The 18,976-nt window shown below is 52.6% G+C and overlaps 7 protein-coding genes across 7 annotated transcripts; 2 read left to right on the plus strand and 5 right to left on the minus strand.

The window, feature by feature from the left end:
• Positions 1-224: 224 nt before the first annotated feature.
• On the minus strand, positions 225-4,585 carry J4E93_003432 (uncharacterized protein; the record flags this gene model as incomplete). Its single annotated transcript, XM_049341369.1, has 3 exons — positions 225-2,071; positions 2,119-3,588; positions 3,640-4,585. 3 exons carry the CDS (start codon positions 4,583-4,585, stop codon positions 225-227), a joined length of 4,263 nt encoding a protein of 1,420 aa, XP_049200874.1.
• Positions 4,586-5,685: 1,100 nt separating this feature from the next.
• J4E93_003433 (uncharacterized protein) lies at positions 5,686-7,045 on the plus strand (the record flags this gene model as incomplete). The annotated part of the gene is made up of 3 exons (XM_049341370.1): positions 5,686-5,902; positions 5,950-6,078; positions 6,129-7,045. The coding sequence occupies 3 exons, from the start codon at positions 5,686-5,688 to the stop codon at positions 7,043-7,045; spliced, it is 1,263 nt and encodes a 420-aa protein (XP_049200875.1).
• A 1,117-nt stretch (positions 7,046-8,162) lies between these two features.
• On the minus strand, positions 8,163-9,739 carry J4E93_003434 (uncharacterized protein; the record flags this gene model as incomplete). Its single annotated transcript, XM_049341371.1, has 3 exons — positions 8,163-8,270; positions 8,321-8,380; positions 8,462-9,739. 3 exons carry the CDS (start codon positions 9,737-9,739, stop codon positions 8,163-8,165), a joined length of 1,446 nt encoding a protein of 481 aa, XP_049200876.1.
• A 2,262-nt stretch (positions 9,740-12,001) lies between these two features.
• Positions 12,002-12,634, minus strand: J4E93_003435 (uncharacterized protein; the record flags this gene model as incomplete). Its single annotated transcript, XM_049341372.1, has 1 exon — positions 12,002-12,634. One exon carries the CDS (start codon positions 12,632-12,634, stop codon positions 12,002-12,004), a length of 633 nt encoding a protein of 210 aa, XP_049200877.1.
• Positions 12,635-13,515: 881 nt separating this feature from the next.
• On the minus strand, positions 13,516-14,178 carry J4E93_003436 (uncharacterized protein; the record flags this gene model as incomplete). The annotated part of the gene is made up of 1 exon (XM_049341373.1): positions 13,516-14,178. One exon carries the CDS (start codon positions 14,176-14,178, stop codon positions 13,516-13,518), a length of 663 nt encoding a protein of 220 aa, XP_049200878.1.
• A 1,161-nt stretch (positions 14,179-15,339) lies between these two features.
• On the plus strand, positions 15,340-15,622 carry J4E93_003437 (uncharacterized protein; the record flags this gene model as incomplete). Its single annotated transcript, XM_049341374.1, has 2 exons — positions 15,340-15,468; positions 15,551-15,622. 2 exons carry the CDS (start codon positions 15,340-15,342, stop codon positions 15,620-15,622), a joined length of 201 nt encoding a protein of 66 aa, XP_049200879.1.
• Positions 15,623-16,559: 937 nt separating this feature from the next.
• J4E93_003438 (uncharacterized protein) lies at positions 16,560-17,552 on the minus strand (the record flags this gene model as incomplete). Its single annotated transcript, XM_049341375.1, has 1 exon — positions 16,560-17,552. The coding sequence occupies one exon, from the start codon at positions 17,550-17,552 to the stop codon at positions 16,560-16,562; it is 993 nt and encodes a 330-aa protein (XP_049200880.1).
• Positions 17,553-18,976: the final 1,424 nt, after the last annotated feature.

Below are 18,976 nucleotides of genomic sequence, written 5' to 3' on the forward strand. Positions count from 1 at the left end.
AGTGTTGTCTCATCATTGAGTTGCGTGGTTGTGGACGAACAGTGTGCGACATGGGATGGGATGTCTTACTAGGGGTGTGGGTGAGGGAGGACATTCTTGTTCGGACGCACACTGTTGATTTGGAAGAAGGAAGTACTCTCGAAGGCGAAGTATGCTTCAAACTCGAAGAACTTTTGTTCAGAATGCGATATGCATTGTACACAGCCCTAGTATAGCCTCCGTTCTTATAGCACAGGCATGAGTACCTCGCTCATCCATCTCTTCACGTGTTCGCACAACTGCTGCCTCTCTTGCCCATTGGCCTCCCCAGTATTCTTCGTTCCCCATCTTCCCTCGACATCCAGCGCCAGCTTCTGGAAGAGCTTTCCGACCTCTTCGTCTGCGTTACTCCATACCAAACTCTCCAAGTCGCCATCCTCATGTAGCCAGTTCTTTAGGAAGTCGCCTTCGACGTGCTTGTGCTTGGCACCTCGCTGAAGACTCTGCCCCAGATAACGTGGATCTACATCCCTAACCAAGATCTCACCATGTTGATTGCCAGGGGCGTTGTTCATGAGAACGTTGAAGATGTCGCCACTACGAGGTTTGACCGTGTCGTGTTTGTGGGCGCCGGAACGATTGGTCTTAACCTCTATCAGGTTTTGTACCAGGCGGAGTAGTAGACGGGCGGATGAAGAGAGAATGGAGAAAGAGAAGATCGTGCCATCTGTACAAGCGCCGATGATATCGTCGACAAGGACTCCAGTGATCTTTCCTGCAGGATTTGGACGGCGCCAAGGCGGGCGGATATCGCCGCGGTCGAGACGAATCACAGATCGGGGGAGACATGCTTCAAACAACGTCGGTGAAGCGTTACTGTGGGTCCGAAGAGGTGGCTGGTAGAGACCGGTTACCGAGCTGCTCTTCTTATCGGTGAGCAAGACGAATCGATCGTTGCTACTACCCTCCTTGTCTGGCAAATCCATGACCAGATGTCGCGCGCAGTTGCGCATACCACTATCAGAGAACTCCCGCACGAACTCAAAAGTATCGGGTCGTGCTGATTCCACAACTTTGAAGCAAAGATGTGAGTGCTGGAGCGTCGAAACGTAGACAAATGGCTGAATGACAGACACGTGGATACCTGGAGAGTGCAGATCTGTTTTACCACGCTGAAACCACCGGCCGGCTTCCTCGTCAAAGCGATCGATGCATAAAGATTTCCCGACGATGCTGACTGTCGTCTGATTATCCCACAGCGCTATACCATAGACTGGATCATTATATGTTGACTGTTTCTGCAAATCCAGCTTGGAGCCCGATTTGCCAGTGTTGAAGATCAGTCGCCTTCCGCTATGCTGCGAGGAGCCGGTCTGAATTCCGGTACCAACGATGATGAGATTATATCTCTTGCTGTCTTTGTTCAAAAATTGCCATTCAACGATGGAATAGACCCTCTCGGCGTTCATCAAAGGAGCTTGGGCGACGACTAGCCGCTCTACCGGCGCTTCCACCTCTTGTTTGATCTCGACTTCATCAGTCGGTCTGTCGTCGCGCACTCTCAATAACTTGATTGACGAGTGTAGGATTCTCTCTCCACATGGTGGCCCTCGTCGCTCTTTCGCTTCCGTAGTCGATACTAGTACTCGGCGTAGCTTCTGCATGTACAGTATATTGGTTGGCTTAGCACCCGTGCTGAGTTTCCTGGGAACGATTTTGGAGTCGTGCAGAAACGTAGAAGGCATGTCCTGACTTGACCATTTCACGTCTGCATCGAGCTGCGAGAAGAGTAGACGATCTCCGGCGACTGCAAATAGGAATCCACCGAGATTTCTCCCAACAGCGTCCAGTTTTGGAAGAAATGGAAGTTGATAGATTGCCGATACTGGCGATTGATTGTACTCGGGGTGGCCGCGGTCGGTAAACCATATGGAATCAATGTCGAGACAGGAGAATTCACTTGAAGAGGGGCGCACTCGGCAGAAATCTGATCCACAAGAAACAAATGCTGCAGATACATCTGTTTCGCTGCGGGTAATCTTGGCTGAAGCTGCGCCCATATGAGTAGAGCTCCAGGATAGGGGCAATATGACTGTACGATGTGAGAAGTGTTTCGTATTAGGGTCTGCTCAAACTTACCACCGTGCTCTACGTGGATTCGCGAACTCAGAAGAGTACCATCCCGCATTGCACACACCAGAACATTCTTGCCGTCCTTGCGCAGAACTGCAACACTCTCACAGAGCTTCTGCGAACCGTTGAGGGTATCTTGGTCTTTCCAGGAGTCTTCCAACACCAACGAGGTCTCATCATATGAGTACTGGAAGAGGAAGACCTTCGAATCGAATGTACTGACGAACACATATGGAAAGCCGTTGATTTCCAGTGTCTCTACACATGTGGGATCATGAGCTAGCTGGTATTGAAATGAATTCGATCGGTCGAAGTTGCCGCCCTTTGAGACTGATATGATCTCTAATAGCGCACAGCCGCTCTGTCGAGACGTAAGCGCGATGAAAGGGCATGCAGTATGGGCGACAGCCAACAGCAACGGAGAGTCAAACTTCAAAGACTCGATTTGTCTCAATGTTGGCCGAAGAAGAGTGCGGGCTTCTCGCCTGGTGATCTGGATCGATATTGTGTCAGACCAGGGACATGCCGAGATGGTCTCTTCTTCTCGCATTAGATCGTCTTCGAGTGGGTCATCGTCGCTGGGTGTCTGGAACTTATCCCAGAAGCCATCCTCCCATGCTCCAGTAAAGTCTGCGCGGCTCTCCGGTTGTGTGCGGACGATACGAATTACCAAGGTCTCTGGCGGAAGCGTTATCGAAAATATGGCATAATGCTGTCTTTTCATCGTGCCTTCGATGTCTGCCATGTGACTTCCATGGTCAACCACCCAGATCCCAGCGCAGCCGTTTATGCCACTGAAACTATCGTCAACAACAGCTTGTATGCCACGTCGCAGCTCCGAGATCTCTCCATGTGGACTGTTGCTGTTTGCGACGAAGATAGAAGACCGTTGACGTTCGTCTGGCGCGCGCGGGCTAGAAAGTTTGGTTACTGCAAGGTCTGTAAGAGGCGTCCAGTTCGGTATGAGGTCAACGAAGGAGAATTGATTTGTGCTTGGATATTGCACCGCATAAGAGTACTCAGCGGGCCAGGCACCGACTTTGCAAAGCAACCCATCGTTGCTTGCCCCGCCGGCAATCAGAAGATCTGGGTATTGCTGCGACATTTCGGAGTTGTCGATACTCAAGCATGAGAAGGAGGTGTCGATCCGGTGTTGCCAATCACCAGCCTCGTCGATCTCTAGAGTGCCCGCTGATCCTCGCACCACATACATAATACGGCCATCCTCTCTTGCAATGTAGAACACCTCCTTTTGGTAATCGGAGTTGCGCGGCGCCTTATCCCAAGCGGTCCACTTGGGGGTGTACTTGCCATCGCCTGGTAGTATTGATTGAAGTACTGTCTTGTCAATCGGCACTGTGGTTTGCGTTGGATCTCCAGAGAGGATATTCTTGTAAACCGAGATGTGGTCGTCGGAAACTAGAAGGAAATCCGGACTCCGGCGGAGGGGTATGAGTAGAGAAGGTATCGTATCCTCTGGACAGGTCAGTAACGCTGATATATTGCTTAGTACGTCTACACACTTACCAGGCTGGACAAGGTATCGCTCCGTCCGCGGGGTTGCTTTACTGAGATCCTGCCTGCAATCCCAATCGAAACAGGTGAGCCTGGTCCTTCCCTGGAGGACGACAACGAACAGCAAAACAACGTGGTAATCGTCCTGTCCACCTCCTGATGATAGGAAATCCATGTGCATGATCTGACCTTCAACAGACATGATTCGCTCATCTTCGATAGGCGCAGAAATCTCATTGCTCATCCTAGAATCCCTTTTCCATTTTTCCATCGGTTTCGTCTTGTAGAGGATAAAGCGCCCTTCGTGCGCTGCGACTGCCATTGCTCGGCATTTGGGATCTATAGCGAGGAAGGTACCAAAACGATCCAAGCGGGAACTCCCTGCAGGAAGCTTGATGGTCTTCTGGATGAATGTGGCAGTACCTGCCGTAGCGTGTTGAGCCCACAAGAACATCAACGATCGGTTTGATAGAGTAAGCACGATGACTTCCGGAGGTAAGGCGTCGTCTCCATGTTCCGTAGTCGACTTTCTAGTCCTGTGCTTCATGTAATTTTGGTGTAGCGAAGGACTGCCACCTGTGGTTGCGGGAACTTCACGAGGATCGCCAAAGACTTTGGCGGTGATGATGCGGCCGCCGTTGAAGTCAGTCTTGGAAGCTACATGGCGGATCTGGCCATAGTCACGGATCTCTTTGAGACGTATGAAGTCCTCGCCGACCATGACAACGTCAATCAGATCTTTGTGACGTATACTCGCCGGGAGGATGAGTTTGCTGAGCGGTGTCTCGAAAACAGTCTGCGACAGTATGCCGTATTCAGGCACTTGGCTTGTTGGCTTAGGCGTTGCATCCCGCATCTCAACGTCATCTTGAGGCGCGTTGGCCATGATCTGATAAGGGTCGAGCGGTCTGGAAACCCACTCACCGTCGACGAGGCTGAGGCCGTGGGCTTGGGCCATGATGTTTGATTAAGGCCTATTCGGAAGGCTGGAGACAAAGTATAGCTTGAAGACCGAAATCGATGATGACAGACCCGGCGCACAACACAGGATGAGATCAGACCAGTGTAGGTAAGAGCAACGAAGGCACACTGTTCAAAGCTGAAACGGATGACATGTTGCTGCCTGTCGCGACAGGCTTGTCAGACACGCTGATGAGGCAAGGAAGTTCAGCAATAGGTACTGGGATCAATTGATGCAACAGAAAGCCTGTCGGATGTGGCAAGGGCTGGATTGGACGGTTAGTGGTGGTGAGTGGAATAGCAGCAGCGACCTAAGGCAACTGGAACCGGGATGCCTTGACCAACTCAAGCCGGCAGCTAACAGGCCACTGTAGCACCCTGGACACCTTTTCAGTGATCGAGTTACTGGCTGCACCTACTACTAGTACGCAGCACGTGTGGAGCGCGGAAAGGCTCGTGGAGTGCGCTTCAAGTATCGGAATGGGGTACCGATCTAGATCACCAGATGATCGTGCAGCAGGGAGTACGATCTTAGTCGGATCGCGATGGCTATGTGAGTTGGTTGCAAGTCCGGTGGTGCGGCGCAGTAGTTGACTAGGGTGCGGGAGGTCTTCCAGCAATGGTTGGTCGGCGTGAAGGTGTCGAGCATGCAGACAAGTGCGCCGACACGGAAGATTTGGCGGCACGGCAGCGTCTCGGGCCTTGGTGGCCGCGGGCGAACAGGTCCCAGGGTAGGCGCGAGTGGTGTTGTCGGGTTACACGGTCGTCACCCCCGCGCAGACAGCGGATAAAAGATGATGGCGATGGGATAGGAGGCGGCAAGTGCCGGTAGTTGACCTTCACAACTTGGTGGGGTGCCAAGCGCCTCGGTTGGACAAGGAGGAAGGCGCGACCCGTCACGTCAACCTGGCAGCTGGAACGCCTACGCGCAACAGCATGTAGCTCCTCCAACAAACATCTTGCCACCCTCTTGCATCTTTTCCCTGCGCTCTTCTGCGCACACGAGGGCCCACGTTGGCCACGTCATCGCGTCCCAGGTCCAGCTCCTTCCTGCCGCTGCCGCGTACTGAGGGCACGTCTCGAGATGCGGGCACTGTCATGGCATCACGCACTCCCTCTGGCTCCGTGTCGCGCTCAGTGAGCTCTGGCAGCTTGCCCACGCGACACGCCACCCCCGTCCCCCACCTCACGCCTGCCGAGAAGGAGAAGGAGTCTCTGGTGCGCGCCGCAATCGACAATGGCGACGTCACAGCCCTGGTAGACCTCGCGACCAGTCCCTCTGGCCTCGTCAGCGATAGCTTGCGTTGCACTGCTTGTAGGCTTCCCATTGCACGCATCTCTACACTAGGCTGACAGCTATAGGGCCTCTCTTGCTGGGATGCTCTGACAAGGATTCAGAGAAGGCGCCATGGAAACATCTCTCCGAGCACAAGGATGAGCATCAGGTTGGCTTGGATGTCAACCGCGCATTTGTCTACTACCCCAGGAATGGTTTGTTGCATACAAGCGAACCACCTTGTGTTTCATACTAATAGGACCAGAATCTGAGAAGCAGCTCAATCGTCGAAAAGAGCAGCTCTCCGATGTCATTCTCGACGTCCTGCGCCATCACCCCACGCTCTGCTACTTCCAGGGCTACCACGATATCGTCCAGGTCTTCCTACTCGTTCTCGGCCCCGAACATGCCCCCGCTGCAGTTGCCCGACTAAGCCTGCTCCGCATTCGCGACTTCATGCTGTCGTCGCTCGATCCAGCCCTCGCCCAGCTCGAATTGCTGCGACCGATCCTCCGCGCCGCCGATCCCGTCCTGTATGAGCACCTTCCCAAAAGCCAGCCGTCGTTCGCGCTCGCCGGAACAATCACCATGTTCGCCCACAACATACAAGACTACAAGGATATTACGAGGCTGTTTGACTTCTTCTTGGCGCGACATGCTGTTATGCCCATATACCTCTTCGCAGCTGTGGTGCTATCCAAGAGGGAGGAGCTGCTGGAATACGAGAAGGAGGACGAGGACATACTCTACGTCATGCTAGGGAAGCTCCCAGAACCCTTCGACGTCGAGTTCCACATCGCTCGGACCGTTGAGCTGTACGAGAAATTACCTCCTACATCGCTCAACAGCTGGGAGTGGTGGCGCATCTCGTCCTCCAGCGTACTCAAAACGTCTGCGACAAGCAACAGTCTGCGTCATCTTACTTTGGAAGATGGCGAGATGCTGTTTTTGCAGCAGGAGCAGGACCTCCGCCGCGCGCAGACTCTGAGACAGGCCGTCAAGACAATCCAGTATATCAAACTGCGAGTTTGGTACCACCGCCGGTACGGAGCTGTTGGTCTTGCCATGGTAGTGGGTGCCTATTCCCTGTGGCTTGGTAGGAACGGAGGTCACAGCACGGGATTCCCGCTGTTTGGACCATTGGGAGGGTACCTGATGAGGTTTCTCGGGGGCCCAGCATAAAAGGCGCATCAGGAGTTGCGGTTACAACAAAAGTGGTTTCAAGCATAGCTCGGCGCAGGAAGAGGTACAAAAGTTTGAAGAGTCGTTTGGCTCATATAGAGGTATTCCACATTGATGACCTGTCAATCATCCAGTCTATCCCAGGTGACAACATCTTTACCTGCTTCCTTCTACCACCATCTACACCGATGTCTCTTTCTCTATTCCCGACCAGCTTATGTTTTCCCCGCGGCGACCTTGAACAATGTCACTAGAGAGTATACTCAACATCGCAATACCTAGTCCCAGGACACTACAACCACGTTAGCCAGCCAGCCAATCCCACATCCCCATCCTTCTCCAACCCAACTTACCGTATCATGAAACGCACAAGCCCACAGCTTACACTGCTGCATCTGCAGCTGTCGCGTCAAACCCATCTTGGTCTATCAAACCTGTCAGCTCAACTCCAGCAACCGATCCTTTTCTCTTGCTCTCTCTTTCTCCTCCTCTCTTTCAAATCTTCTTTCTCTCGGCTCAGTGCCGGATACGTACCTTCATGCAATACTCAATCTCTCGGTCACAAACACCCGATCCGGGGATCTCGGATAGTAGGGTTGCGGGCTTGGGGATATATGCGTAGGTTGTGGTGCGGGTGTTTGTGGTTGGTGTTGCGGCGAAGGCGAGAGTCATTATGGAGAGGATGGGTAGGAAGAAGAGGGTGGGGTGCATGTTTGCGCGGTGGTTGTGTTGGTTGTCTGGTTCGTGTGTTGGGGGAGGGATGAGTGGTAACTGAGTGTTGGGTAAAAGAGGTGGGTGAGAGAATTGATCAGTCGCGTCGGCGTTGTGAAAGATGTTATGACATCGAGGTGGATAGTGAATAGAAAGAGAGAACCATATCGACTTGGAGTGTCACCGGCTTGCAAGCTTGTGATTCAGCTGGTAAGCCATTCATTCTGGTAGAGGACTGCAGGTGATTATACATAGGGTTACCCAAGGTCAGAATGTTCGCCATATCGGAGACATATTGACATCCCTCTTAGGCCGTGCGTAGTTTCCACCACACATCAACCCCATCACCAAGTGCCTTCGTTATACTCAAGCCGACATGGTACCTCATCCCACTCTGTCATGACTACTAGTCAAAATTGTCAGGCACCGGCGATCCATGGATAAGGGTGCGCAGGTCAGGTTGTAGCACCTCTCCGTGTCCAAGCTTGTAAGTGCAACGATCGCAGTCCATGCACTGCAAGAAAGTCAGCCCATTCCTTCTAACCTTGACAATAGTTCACTTACAGCCTCATCCGCGCACATGCTCTTGCGGTACTTCTCCTTAGTCTCAGCATCAGGTGAGCCCTATCGCGCATTAGTCATCGTTCGCAAAGCCCAGGTGTATCGTCGTATTAGAAGAGACGGAGAGGGGAGGTGGATACTTACAGCAGTAGGGTACAAATACAGCATGTACTCGCAGCTCTTGACCGTCTCACAGACCCTGTTGTCGGGGTAAGGGTACAGGTACTTCGGAAAGCCCGCGCAGGTCATCCTTCCCTTGGGAAAGGCATCTGTAGGTCCCTCGGATTGGCAGCCACCGGCCCTGCTGCACTGGTACGGCACCGACCAGGTACCGTTTTTGTTGCATTTGTACATGAAGCGCTGGTGGCTGTCGCAGGCCCAATCTCCGTAGGCGCATTCAGTGCTTTTGGTTTGACGTTTGAGGCTCAGCGGACCTACACCACCAGTTTCGCAATGCGCTTGGCCTGGGCTGTCAATGATGCAGTCTCCATAGGTGGTGCATTTCTTCTCGGTACGCCACATCTCGTTGTCTCCGCATAGCATGAGGGCGTATGCATCAGAGTCGCACTTTCGATCTCCTGGCGTGCATGGCTCTGGTACGGTCGGCAGAGTCGGCGGCTTCATCCAGCACTGTACGACATCGTCATGCTTGACGCATTCGGAAGACTTAGGACACATGGTAGATTTCCAGACGTTATCCACACACTCCTGACGCTTGTTGCCCGAGCAGCGAGATGTGCCAGTGTCGCAATACTCATGAGCATCAGGGGTTCCTTGCGACATCCATGAGCGCGAGTCAAGGGATTTGGGAGGAGGAGCAGTGGACAGGATTTCAGGGTCGTAGACGCATTTTGTAAGGCCTTGCCTGACGGATTGACCAGGCACCCAGTGCATGCAGAATTGTTCAGGTCCGCAGGTCTCATAGGCAATCCAGAATTGATCATAGTTGCACATCTCGACGCGGTAAAGACCGTTGGACCAGTTTGAGCATCGCGTCTCGGTCTCTGTTTTGCAAGGCTCAGGTTGCGGTGGCGTGCCAGGGGGAGGCGCTGGTGGCAAGTTTGCAGTCGCGCAGGAAGTCTTGTTCATGAGTGTGTTACATAGTCCGGGTGTAGGGCATGCTTCAATGGCTTTCCATCGGTGCTCGTTGTTGCATGCGACACGCCACTCATTGCCGAGGCAGCGCTCTTCACCGGGGATTTCGCACGTCTCGATACAATGGCCGTGATCATTGGGGTTGTTGGTGTCGATGGTACAAATTGCGGTCTGGCTACATGACTGATCCAGCCAGTATTCAGTGCCTTGGTCATTGCAGATCACCACGTCGTTGTAGTCGCACTTTCGAGTGCCTGGCTCGCAGAATTGCTTTGAGGATGGAATACTGGCAGAGAACACCGCAGGTAGTACCATGGCCAGAGCCATGAAGATCTTATTGAATCGCATCTTCAATGAGCGTGTAGGATGAGGTGGTAGTGAAATGTAGTGGTAGGAGGAGAGAATTGAAGTTGAGGGTACAGGAAGGAAGGAAGGAGTGAAGGAAGTCGGTCTGCAAAGCACATCGATGTACAAAAGGGGGCCAAGCTAGAAGCACGAGCGGTGTAGAGGTAACGGCTGCCTCATGGTCTGAAGCAGGTGATAGGTCGATAGTGAGGGAAAGAGCTACCCCGATACTGACGAACGCCCGAATGAGCGAGTAGCTGAACTCATTCTAGAACATTTGCGCTGTCGGTCAACTAATAGCCTATCAGATAGCATACAATGCAATATTCTAGGCCCTCAACGCATCCAGCCAAGCCTTCTCCGCTCTCAGTGTTTGTACCCTCATTCAAGCGACTCGATCGGGCAGGCTCGACCAACAGTTTCGATGGGCTATTGCTCTTTTTAGGTTTCATAATATCATATTGAGAATTTACGTCGGATTTCATGGTTTGTCTGAGTGCCGAGATGCGGGAATGCAGAAAACGGAATACAAGCCCGTCATTCTCGGTGAGTACTAGTCACGTGACTCGCGCGAGCTCGCTGGGAATACCTAGGTGGTCAGTTCACTCTTAGCTTTTTCTCTTAGTGAAACTTCCCACGACGCACTTCCTAAAACGATATTCCTCTCATGTTCAAAGTTCTGGCCCCCGCTTTAAGGTTCGTTTCGTCACAATCAACCGACACCAACCCACCCCATTCGCCGCCATGCTACTATCAAAAGCCTCCATTATCCTATCTCTTCCGTTCACTGTACGCGCACTTTCTTTCTCCTCCTTATTCGGTGTTCGAGGGTCGGAACAGCAAACATGCGACCCTTCATGCTACGCCGACTACCGCTCTCTTATGGGCGACGCTGCCGAAGACCTCGTACTTGCAATGACATCATCGTATAGAAACACCGCCGACGATCTCTGCAGCGATCACGAATGCTCCGAGTGTGCGTTTTGCGACGTCAGTCTCACTGGTCGTTTTCCTATCCTGTCTCTGCAAAATGTAGAGCTCAATAGGATGGCGAATGCTGAAGCGAGAATGAGCGCAGGCGAGGAGAAAGCGACAACGTGTGCGGACTGTCAGCTATACCTGAATAACTGCGAGAGACCTCACGAACGCAAAATGGCATACAGTCCCCCGTGGCATGGATTCGCCCCGCCCTACCCTCTCCACACAACAGACCACCAGCGAACTCTACAATGCGAGCTCCAGCTCTGCACAGCCGGTCCCTTACACTGCGGCGTCAACGGGGCGTGCGAGCGCGAGATCTGCAAAGACCTCGCTGATCGTGCTGGCCTTCTCGAACCGGCTCATACGATGGAATGCAAAGACTGTTTGAAGTCCTGGGTTAGATGCATACACGACAGGTGTATTCCCCCTACACTCGATGGTCTTGCGGACAGTTTACGCTGGCCCAATTGCTTCAAGAACCATACGCAATGCCAGCAACAAACATGGCAGGAGATCAACGCTTCGCTTGCACCGGATGGAGATTGTGTGGAGTCTTGTCGGGCTAGTACCCCAACGTATTGCCAGACTGGCTCTTGTGTCTTACCCTTTCGTTCTTTGGGGACGCAGAACTCGACCTCACCATTACTCAAGTATGCATCGGTTGAATCCGAGTCCTCTTCTCGGGTTTGCAATGCCTTTCGCGACACATGTCTGGAGACCTGTGACATGGGTAGTGCTCATCTGAAGTGCGAAAGGAAGTGCGAAAGGCTTCATGGTGAAAATGAAGGGTTCAGGGAGCGATGTGAGGAAACATGCGGGCGAAGGACTTGCTGGACCGAATGTAGAGATATGACATGCTGCGTAGGACCAGAGCAGTGTAGAGAGGGTGGAGAGGCATACAGGTGCAACAACAGACTGAGATGCGAGAAATATAGGAAGATGATGGATGACGGTAACATGATGCTGCGCTATTAGTAGTTGCTATATGTCGACCTTCATTATACTCATTCGACGATGCGCAATGTTATTGGAGATTTCACGTCAACGATGATGGCGACTCCGCATTAGATCATAATCGATGTATTAAAAAGTATCGTCGGCCTGCGACCTCGATGTTTTGGCAGAACTCCACCCAACGCCTTGCGTGTAGCTCATGATATGGTAAAGTGTAATAGCAGTTGTAGCAAGTCGGCGGTCCTGATCATGGCCGCTGTAATCCCTTTGGCTGAACGGCGGCACGCACCGTGATGTCATGCTCGCCTCCTATTTCGGGCCTGAGCCATAACCAGCGCTGTTCTTCGGATCTTCGGCAAGCAAATCGGCGCTATATACGCGCTTGTAATCCTGCTCGCTCCAGCCCTGCTGCTGGGCAAGGCCACTGAGACTCAAGCCACGCGAACGAGTCTTCTTGACTGCTTCGCCTTGAGCGGCGCCAACGGGAGTAGAGCCGTAGTTGAGGGGCACTACACCTTGGCCGGGAGGAGGGAATGGAGTGGAGCCTGTAGGCGACGCGACTGTTTGGCCCGTAGTGACGTTGTCGGGTACTTCAGAGTCGGCAGAGAAGTCGGACGAGACGGATGCTTGCTGCGCTCGCTTCAGTGCGTTCTCGTAGTTTGCTGAGCTTGCTCGAGCCATGCCAGGGCGGCGGTAGCCAGTGTAAGCCCGGACAGCTTCAGTTGGGCCTTTGTCTGTTGTTGTCTCGTTTCCTCCACCGGCACCCATTAGGGGCAGAAGGTTTGGGTCGGGGGCGGCCGCATCGGTTTGCGAAGTGCTGTTGGAGGTGAAGGCGGCTTCGGCTTGGGAGCGTGTGTTGGGTGTGAGGCCGGAAGGAGTGAAGGCGCCCGAGGAAAGGAAGGAGCCCTCGGTGGGCGGCATGAGAGATGGTCGTGAACTCATGGTGGAGAGGGTGTGTGCTGTGAAGTCTTAGCATAGACCCTCATACATCTTGGGTATCCTTGGAGCGTAAACGTACGTGAAGTCTGTAGACTACTATTAGGGCCTAGGCGGTGCCGTGTCGAATAGTGTGATTGGAGGGTACTGGTCCCTGTCTATCAGTCAGCTGGGTAGTTCCTAGAGGCCGTAGAAGGACCGCACCGAAAGTTCAGGGTCTTTGGTATGCAGGTGTGCAGCAAAAAGAATCGTAATTGTTCGTTCACATCGGTCCTAAGCGACTGCCATGTATTTGAGCAATAGCGGCTGATGCTATGCCATCATATCTTGGCGGGTGACGTCTTTTCAGGGTCCAGACTTGCGGGGCCCTCTAGCCGCATACGGCAGCTACTCGTGCAGCTCATGGCGATTTCGACGAGCCGCAAGGGTTTGCGCTGATCGCTGACATGCAAGGTGTGGAGTTGGTTTGGTTCCATAGGCGGGAATGCGGCGGTCGAGGTCTTTAAGCGGAGAAGAGACGTGCACATGCATGTCACCGCGCGTTAGGCGTGGTGATACTCGGAACACGGGACGCGGGTGAGTAATGAATCTGTTGATTCATCGACTAGATACCACCAAACAATTAACTACTTTCTCCCATTACAGTAGCAAACATTACATTAATCAAAAATAGACCAAAAATAGACATGGTGGCTACGGCGCAGAGCCACCAAGTCTTGCCACAGTAACCCCTTGCTTCCATCTCGAGATTGCCTAACACATTAGCAGAAGTGACGCCTCGATATAACTTCTGCGATAAGATTAGTCTGAAGATCTACAAAAACACGAATAGAAAACAGACGACTTACCCTGCTACATCAGCCGCAAATCACCCGACAATTGTCGAACTAGAGGCCAGCGTGGCAAACACCAATGGCGGCGGTAGTAGCACCACCAACTTTGGTAGTGCACTCAACATAGGCAGCATAAACTGCGGCGAGAGCAAAGCCAGCGGTGCCTTCAACCGCGGCCAAAGCAGCGCCAGTGCACCCAGCGATACCGGAAGCGCCTGCGAGCCCAGCAGCAACGACGCAAGAGCCACACGCCCAGTTCTGGAAGCAGCCGCTTCGGCCTGACTTGATACGCGCGTCGTGAAGGGCAAGCGCCTGACGCTCCATGCGACGGACCGAGTCGTTGCGAGCGGCAAGCTTGTTGCTCTTGACTTCCGACACTGCGTCGACGCGTGCGGCTTCCGGGGCGACCAGGGCCGAGACCTCGAGCGAGAGTTCAGTGAAGACGTATTCTTTGACGTGGTCTGGCCAGGCCTGGACGGCTTCGACGGGTTGCTGCAGGAGGGGGCACCAGTCTTCCACGGTCATCGTGACATAGTCGACGGTGTTGAGGAGGTCGACCATGGCCTTCGTGGGAACGTGGACCTTCTCGGCGATGACCTCGATGGGGATTGCTCCCAAAGAAACGTCGATGTCGATGTTGGCCGTCGCATTGATGCTGGCGGCTGCGGCCATGCTGGCGGTAGCAAGGAGGGATAGCTTGATGAATGAGGCAGTCATGGTAAGGTAGGGTAGCTGATGAAGGCTGTGGTATAGGAATGAGAAGGTGAAGGATTTGAGGTGAGGATGCAGGAAGAATAGTGAAGTACTGAGCTGATGCTGAAAGAAAGCCTTTCCTCCGGGTCTTATAACTTCTACAGCTTCGTTCAACATACATCGCCTCGATACCCGATTACTGAGACACTACATCCGGCGTCGGATACGGATGCAACGACTGCTGGCTCTCCGCTCACATCCTCATCGACATCCGCTGCATTCGCGCCGAAGCAGAAAGTACCGCGACGGTGACAAACTACCAAGCATACGATTGTTACTGAGGCCGTATTCGAATCAGCCCTAAAGACTTGGACTGCTCGCGCTTTCGCTGACATCGGGTCTATTCACTGACAGAAGCAGCACGCCCAGCACTGATACGAAATTACCAGAAGTACAGTCACTGCCAAATGCAGTAACATTGTGAGTTCCAAGGACTTGGGTCGCTAGCCGAAAACGTATCTTAGCTCTCTTCACCGCTGAGTATCAGTCATCAGGATTGCCTCGCTATTCCCACTCGGTCCAAATCCAGGCACAAATCTAGACTTATCACCTGCATTAGGACCGTCTCCACCATGTCAGCCCTACGATTCAGGGTCGTTCAGGGTCTTGCGACTACCTGGATCGGTCCGTCTTTCTGGATCCGCTCGACTGTTCAGACCGGTCCGAGCACGGTCTTGGTAGTTCCCCGGTGTATACTAATCAACGGCTGCCAAGCTTGTTACTTCGAACTTCACGTCTTGCGTCCATCATGGTATGCTCAAGAGATGATTTGCTACACTTGGTCTGCATTAAGCGATTACTTGTCGGTGAGGTGTAGGCCCTTTACACAACATCTCAGCGTACTTGGCTTCATTTGCTCGAATCAGTCACGGCCGTATTCAGGGCTCAGCGATGAGAGACCGCCAATACTTGCTCATGGCTATGACTTTTGGGGGTCGAAGACAGTGCCGGAAGATGTGTTAGACATGAAAGAGGGTTGGGTTGAATGCGTTGCAAAAGCTATAAGAACTGAACAACTCCCGCAGAAACAGATATCTCTCATCATCTACAATCATCACTTTCAAACACTCAACCATCACACTTCACCACTCCCAGTCCTCCATCGACTCATCCCAACCCAACAAAATGTTCTCCAAAACCATCATCCTCGCCCTTTTCGCCTCCTCGGCTGCCTTCGCCGCCTCCATCCAGCAGAGGCAGCTCAACCCCAGCGTCCAGCTCTGCTCCAACAAGGACTTCAACGATTGCCTCAATGTGAACTTCCACTTTGGCATCTGCGGCAAGTGCTTCCCAACACCTCCAATCTCTACAACTTGGTAGCTAACATCCAGCAGAGGGTGCCGGAAGGCTGAACGACAAGGTCAGCTCGCTCAAGGCGAACGGCCATAACTGCATCTTCTACAAGTAAGTGGTCGCAGAATTTGGGTCTGGGATTGCATAAGCTCACTGTCTCGTAGCGATACCGGTTGCCGCAATGGAAACGGCGAGATTGCTACCAGTGGTGAGGTCGCTGACATCCGCTCTCACGGCTCGTTCTCTACTATGAACGATGATGTTTCTTCCTTCTTGTGCAGCATCTAGGGGTTGCCTTCGATCTATCCTTCCTGACTTTCTGATGCTTGGCAATTGTTCGGTGGTTTTGTGCTGGTTCGAGATGAGCTTGGTGCGCGAGCTCAGTACTTTACTGGAACACATCACGGGAACATCAGGATAGGACAAGCTTTCAGCCTCTGTAGCTGAGATGGGTGCAATTTTACTTTCTATCTCTCTCCCTGGAGAAGCTCCTTTGATGGGTTGGCGGTTTGGTTTGGTTTGGGGATAGACCATGTAGAACGGAAGCCTTTTGGTTTCATAATAAAGCAGTTGTCTCCTGAACGCATGTGAATGGCCACACAGGTTTGAAGACTATACTGGAAATAAAAAAGCATATTTGAATATCTGGCGTTGATGTAGACTCCACATTGTATTCAGGTTTGTCCTGAACGAACAGGGTCATGATGTCCTTTGAAGCCTACATTGCGTTCAAGGTTTGCCAACTTACTATCTTAATATCGATGTAGACAGCAGGGTATCTCAAGGTTCTACCTTCGATGCAGGTGGTTGAGGCATCCCAGAAGCCTACATTGTGTCAACGTTTCGTCAACCTTTTGCTCGAATACCTGACGTAGACTCCAGGGTGTTGCGTATTTTTCTTGCAAAAGATGAAGATAGCAATGGAAATGGGATCTCGATCATGAAGTATTCGGTAATGACTATTGTATTATATCATCGAAAACATTCATCCTCGAAACATTATGAGACCTTGAAACGCTACAATTAAGCTCACACCTTGTCTGTTGGCCCTCCTAATCTCCTATCCACTCGTCATCGGACAAAGCCGCATGACTTGCTGACGCCAACTCCACTCGATCTGCCTCCGCTCTGTCTTCTGCTGCAGCCTTGTCGAGTGCAATCTGCTTCATTGACCTGCGCCTTCCCCTGGATTTTCTGGGAAGTCCACATATTGTCTTGTGATATATCATGCTGCTCTTGTAGACTGTTTTGAATCCATTTGGGCAGTTTTCGCAATAAAACGTAACCGATCGCCGCTTTGCGCTGTACACCTTCTGCCTCTCTTTCCTATCCTGCTCCCTCTCTTTGTAAGTGCTCTCATCTTTAACACTAAGCACGTCGAAAACTTTTGGCGGGGCAATTTCCCGAACTGCGGACGTGCCACACAGACCGCGATACGGAAGTGTTGCTTGTGGCCAGAGTGACAAAGGAGTGACTGAGCCAAAGGTTGCTGACTTAAAGAACCAGAGCTTCGTTGTGAATGTTGATTCCAGGAGTAGGATCAGTGCTCGCTCGAAGTTGAAGTCAGCCGCGTCACTGAAAATCGTGCTTGCGGCCAGACATGACGTTCCTTTCAGAACGTAACCTTCTGCAACCAGGTCTTTGATGCACGTTGGAATTTGAGCACCATTAGCACGGCCGGCAAAGTAACTTTCGTATTGCTTGATCCGTGTGATCGCGCCAGAGTCAGCGGTCCCGGATCCACAGTAGACGTTGATGAACAGCTCGCCATCCTTCTCCATGAAGTGAAGATAGACAATCCACGTAGAAGAGGAGATAATGTCGAGAGGAAGCGAACAGGCCAAGAGAGAATCTGGAGAAGGCGGCACGGAACTTTGCAGAATTGCGAGCAAAGATGTCGGAAACAGAACCGCAAAATAGTCGAAGGCTTCGGAGATAGATGCGCGGTTGTGGAACATGTTCCGGGCGAGTCGAGAGGCGGATCGGTCGCAGGAGAGGACTTCGAAAGCTAGGTCAGCAATCGTGGAGTAGGCTTGAGAAGCCATGATGCCGCTCGAGAAGGGTTGAAGAAATTCAGAAGTGAGATGAGCGGAGAAGAAAGAACGAAGGACATGACGTGATGCTTGTCTGACATACCTGAGGCGGGCAGGTGCGATGGTAGTTGTTGAGTTCAGCCAAGCCTCTGGAATGGCAGGCACCACCCACGAATATCGGCTCTGGGGATTGCGACATCGAAGGAACATCTCAATGTCGTGGATACACTAATCCAGCATCTTGTAGTAATCGTCAGCAGAGAACACCAAGTGAGATACATGAGTTCACTTACCTTGCATCTTGCAGGCCCTAGAGGGTACGTGGATGTCATACCGCTGATGCGCAAAGCCTTCGACGACCAAGAACTCGATGTCGATGTCCGGACCTATCTGGCCTCCAGATGATGCCACTGCAGGCCGCTGTTCCTGATGGATACACAGAGGCGGTAGCGCTCTTGCCACATCGACAGGATGTCGATGTCAATCGACCCTTCGGTCCTTCGAAGATGGGCTGCGGCATGCGGCGGCGCAGGACGGCAGTCTCAAGATGCTGCGCGTATCACTGGAACATGGCCAGGCCGATCGGGGTGACGTGAGGGATAGCTGGACTTCGCTGCTGTTCGAGGGGCTCTCGGAAGGACACTGGGGTCTGGTACAGATGCTGTTGGACTTGATCAAGGTATTCTTGTATGCGACCCGTCAAAGCTCGATTGTTGCGACAAAGCCGTCCGGAATGTGCGCCGATACCGTGGAAAGAGGGCTACTCGAATTAGCATTTGCTCAAGCCCAGAAAAAAGAACATCTGGCATCGAGCCGCTCGTAACGGCAGCCTCAGTTCAACAATGCTCTTACCTGAAGATGATCCAACGCACGAGAGTCACACTCACCTCATGGTGCATGTCAATCATAGAGACGCTCACGGCCGAGCACCGCTACACGTCGCGGCGCTGTGCGAGAAGCTTGGTATCATAGTGCTCCTACTCCGCCGCAAGCACATCGATATTGACCTCACTATGAAGTGAGGTCATAGCCGGCGCGATCGTCCTGCCGTGGAGAGCGTCGGTGGCACCGAGTGGATTGATTGTTGGTGTAGGTATGAGGAAGAGTGCTGTTATATAGTAGACCTTCGACCATCCCAGGACGCACGGACTGCATCGCGCGATCAAGCATATGACGTGTACAAATCCGTTCTCTCACCTTCAGATGAGAACGTGGCAAGGAAATATCGCCTTTCCGTGAGGCGCAGCGGGAACCTTGGGAAGGAGAGCCATGCGTCATGAGCCTCAGTCGTTGGAGATCACGATGACGGTGGTGGACCTGGAAGAACGGGTACCGAAGACCAGAGCACTGTCGCCTGCACAATCTTAATCGATGTCGATGATTCGATAGAAGAGGACACCGATGCGAGGTTCGAGGCGTGGACGTGCTTTGACGAT

The sequence above is a fragment of the Alternaria ventricosa genome (assembly GCF_023758065.1).
Source record: "Alternaria ventricosa strain BMP 2768 chromosome Unknown scaffold_5, whole genome shotgun sequence".
In the NCBI taxonomy this organism is placed as follows: Eukaryota; Fungi; Ascomycota; class Dothideomycetes; order Pleosporales; family Pleosporaceae; genus Alternaria; species Alternaria ventricosa.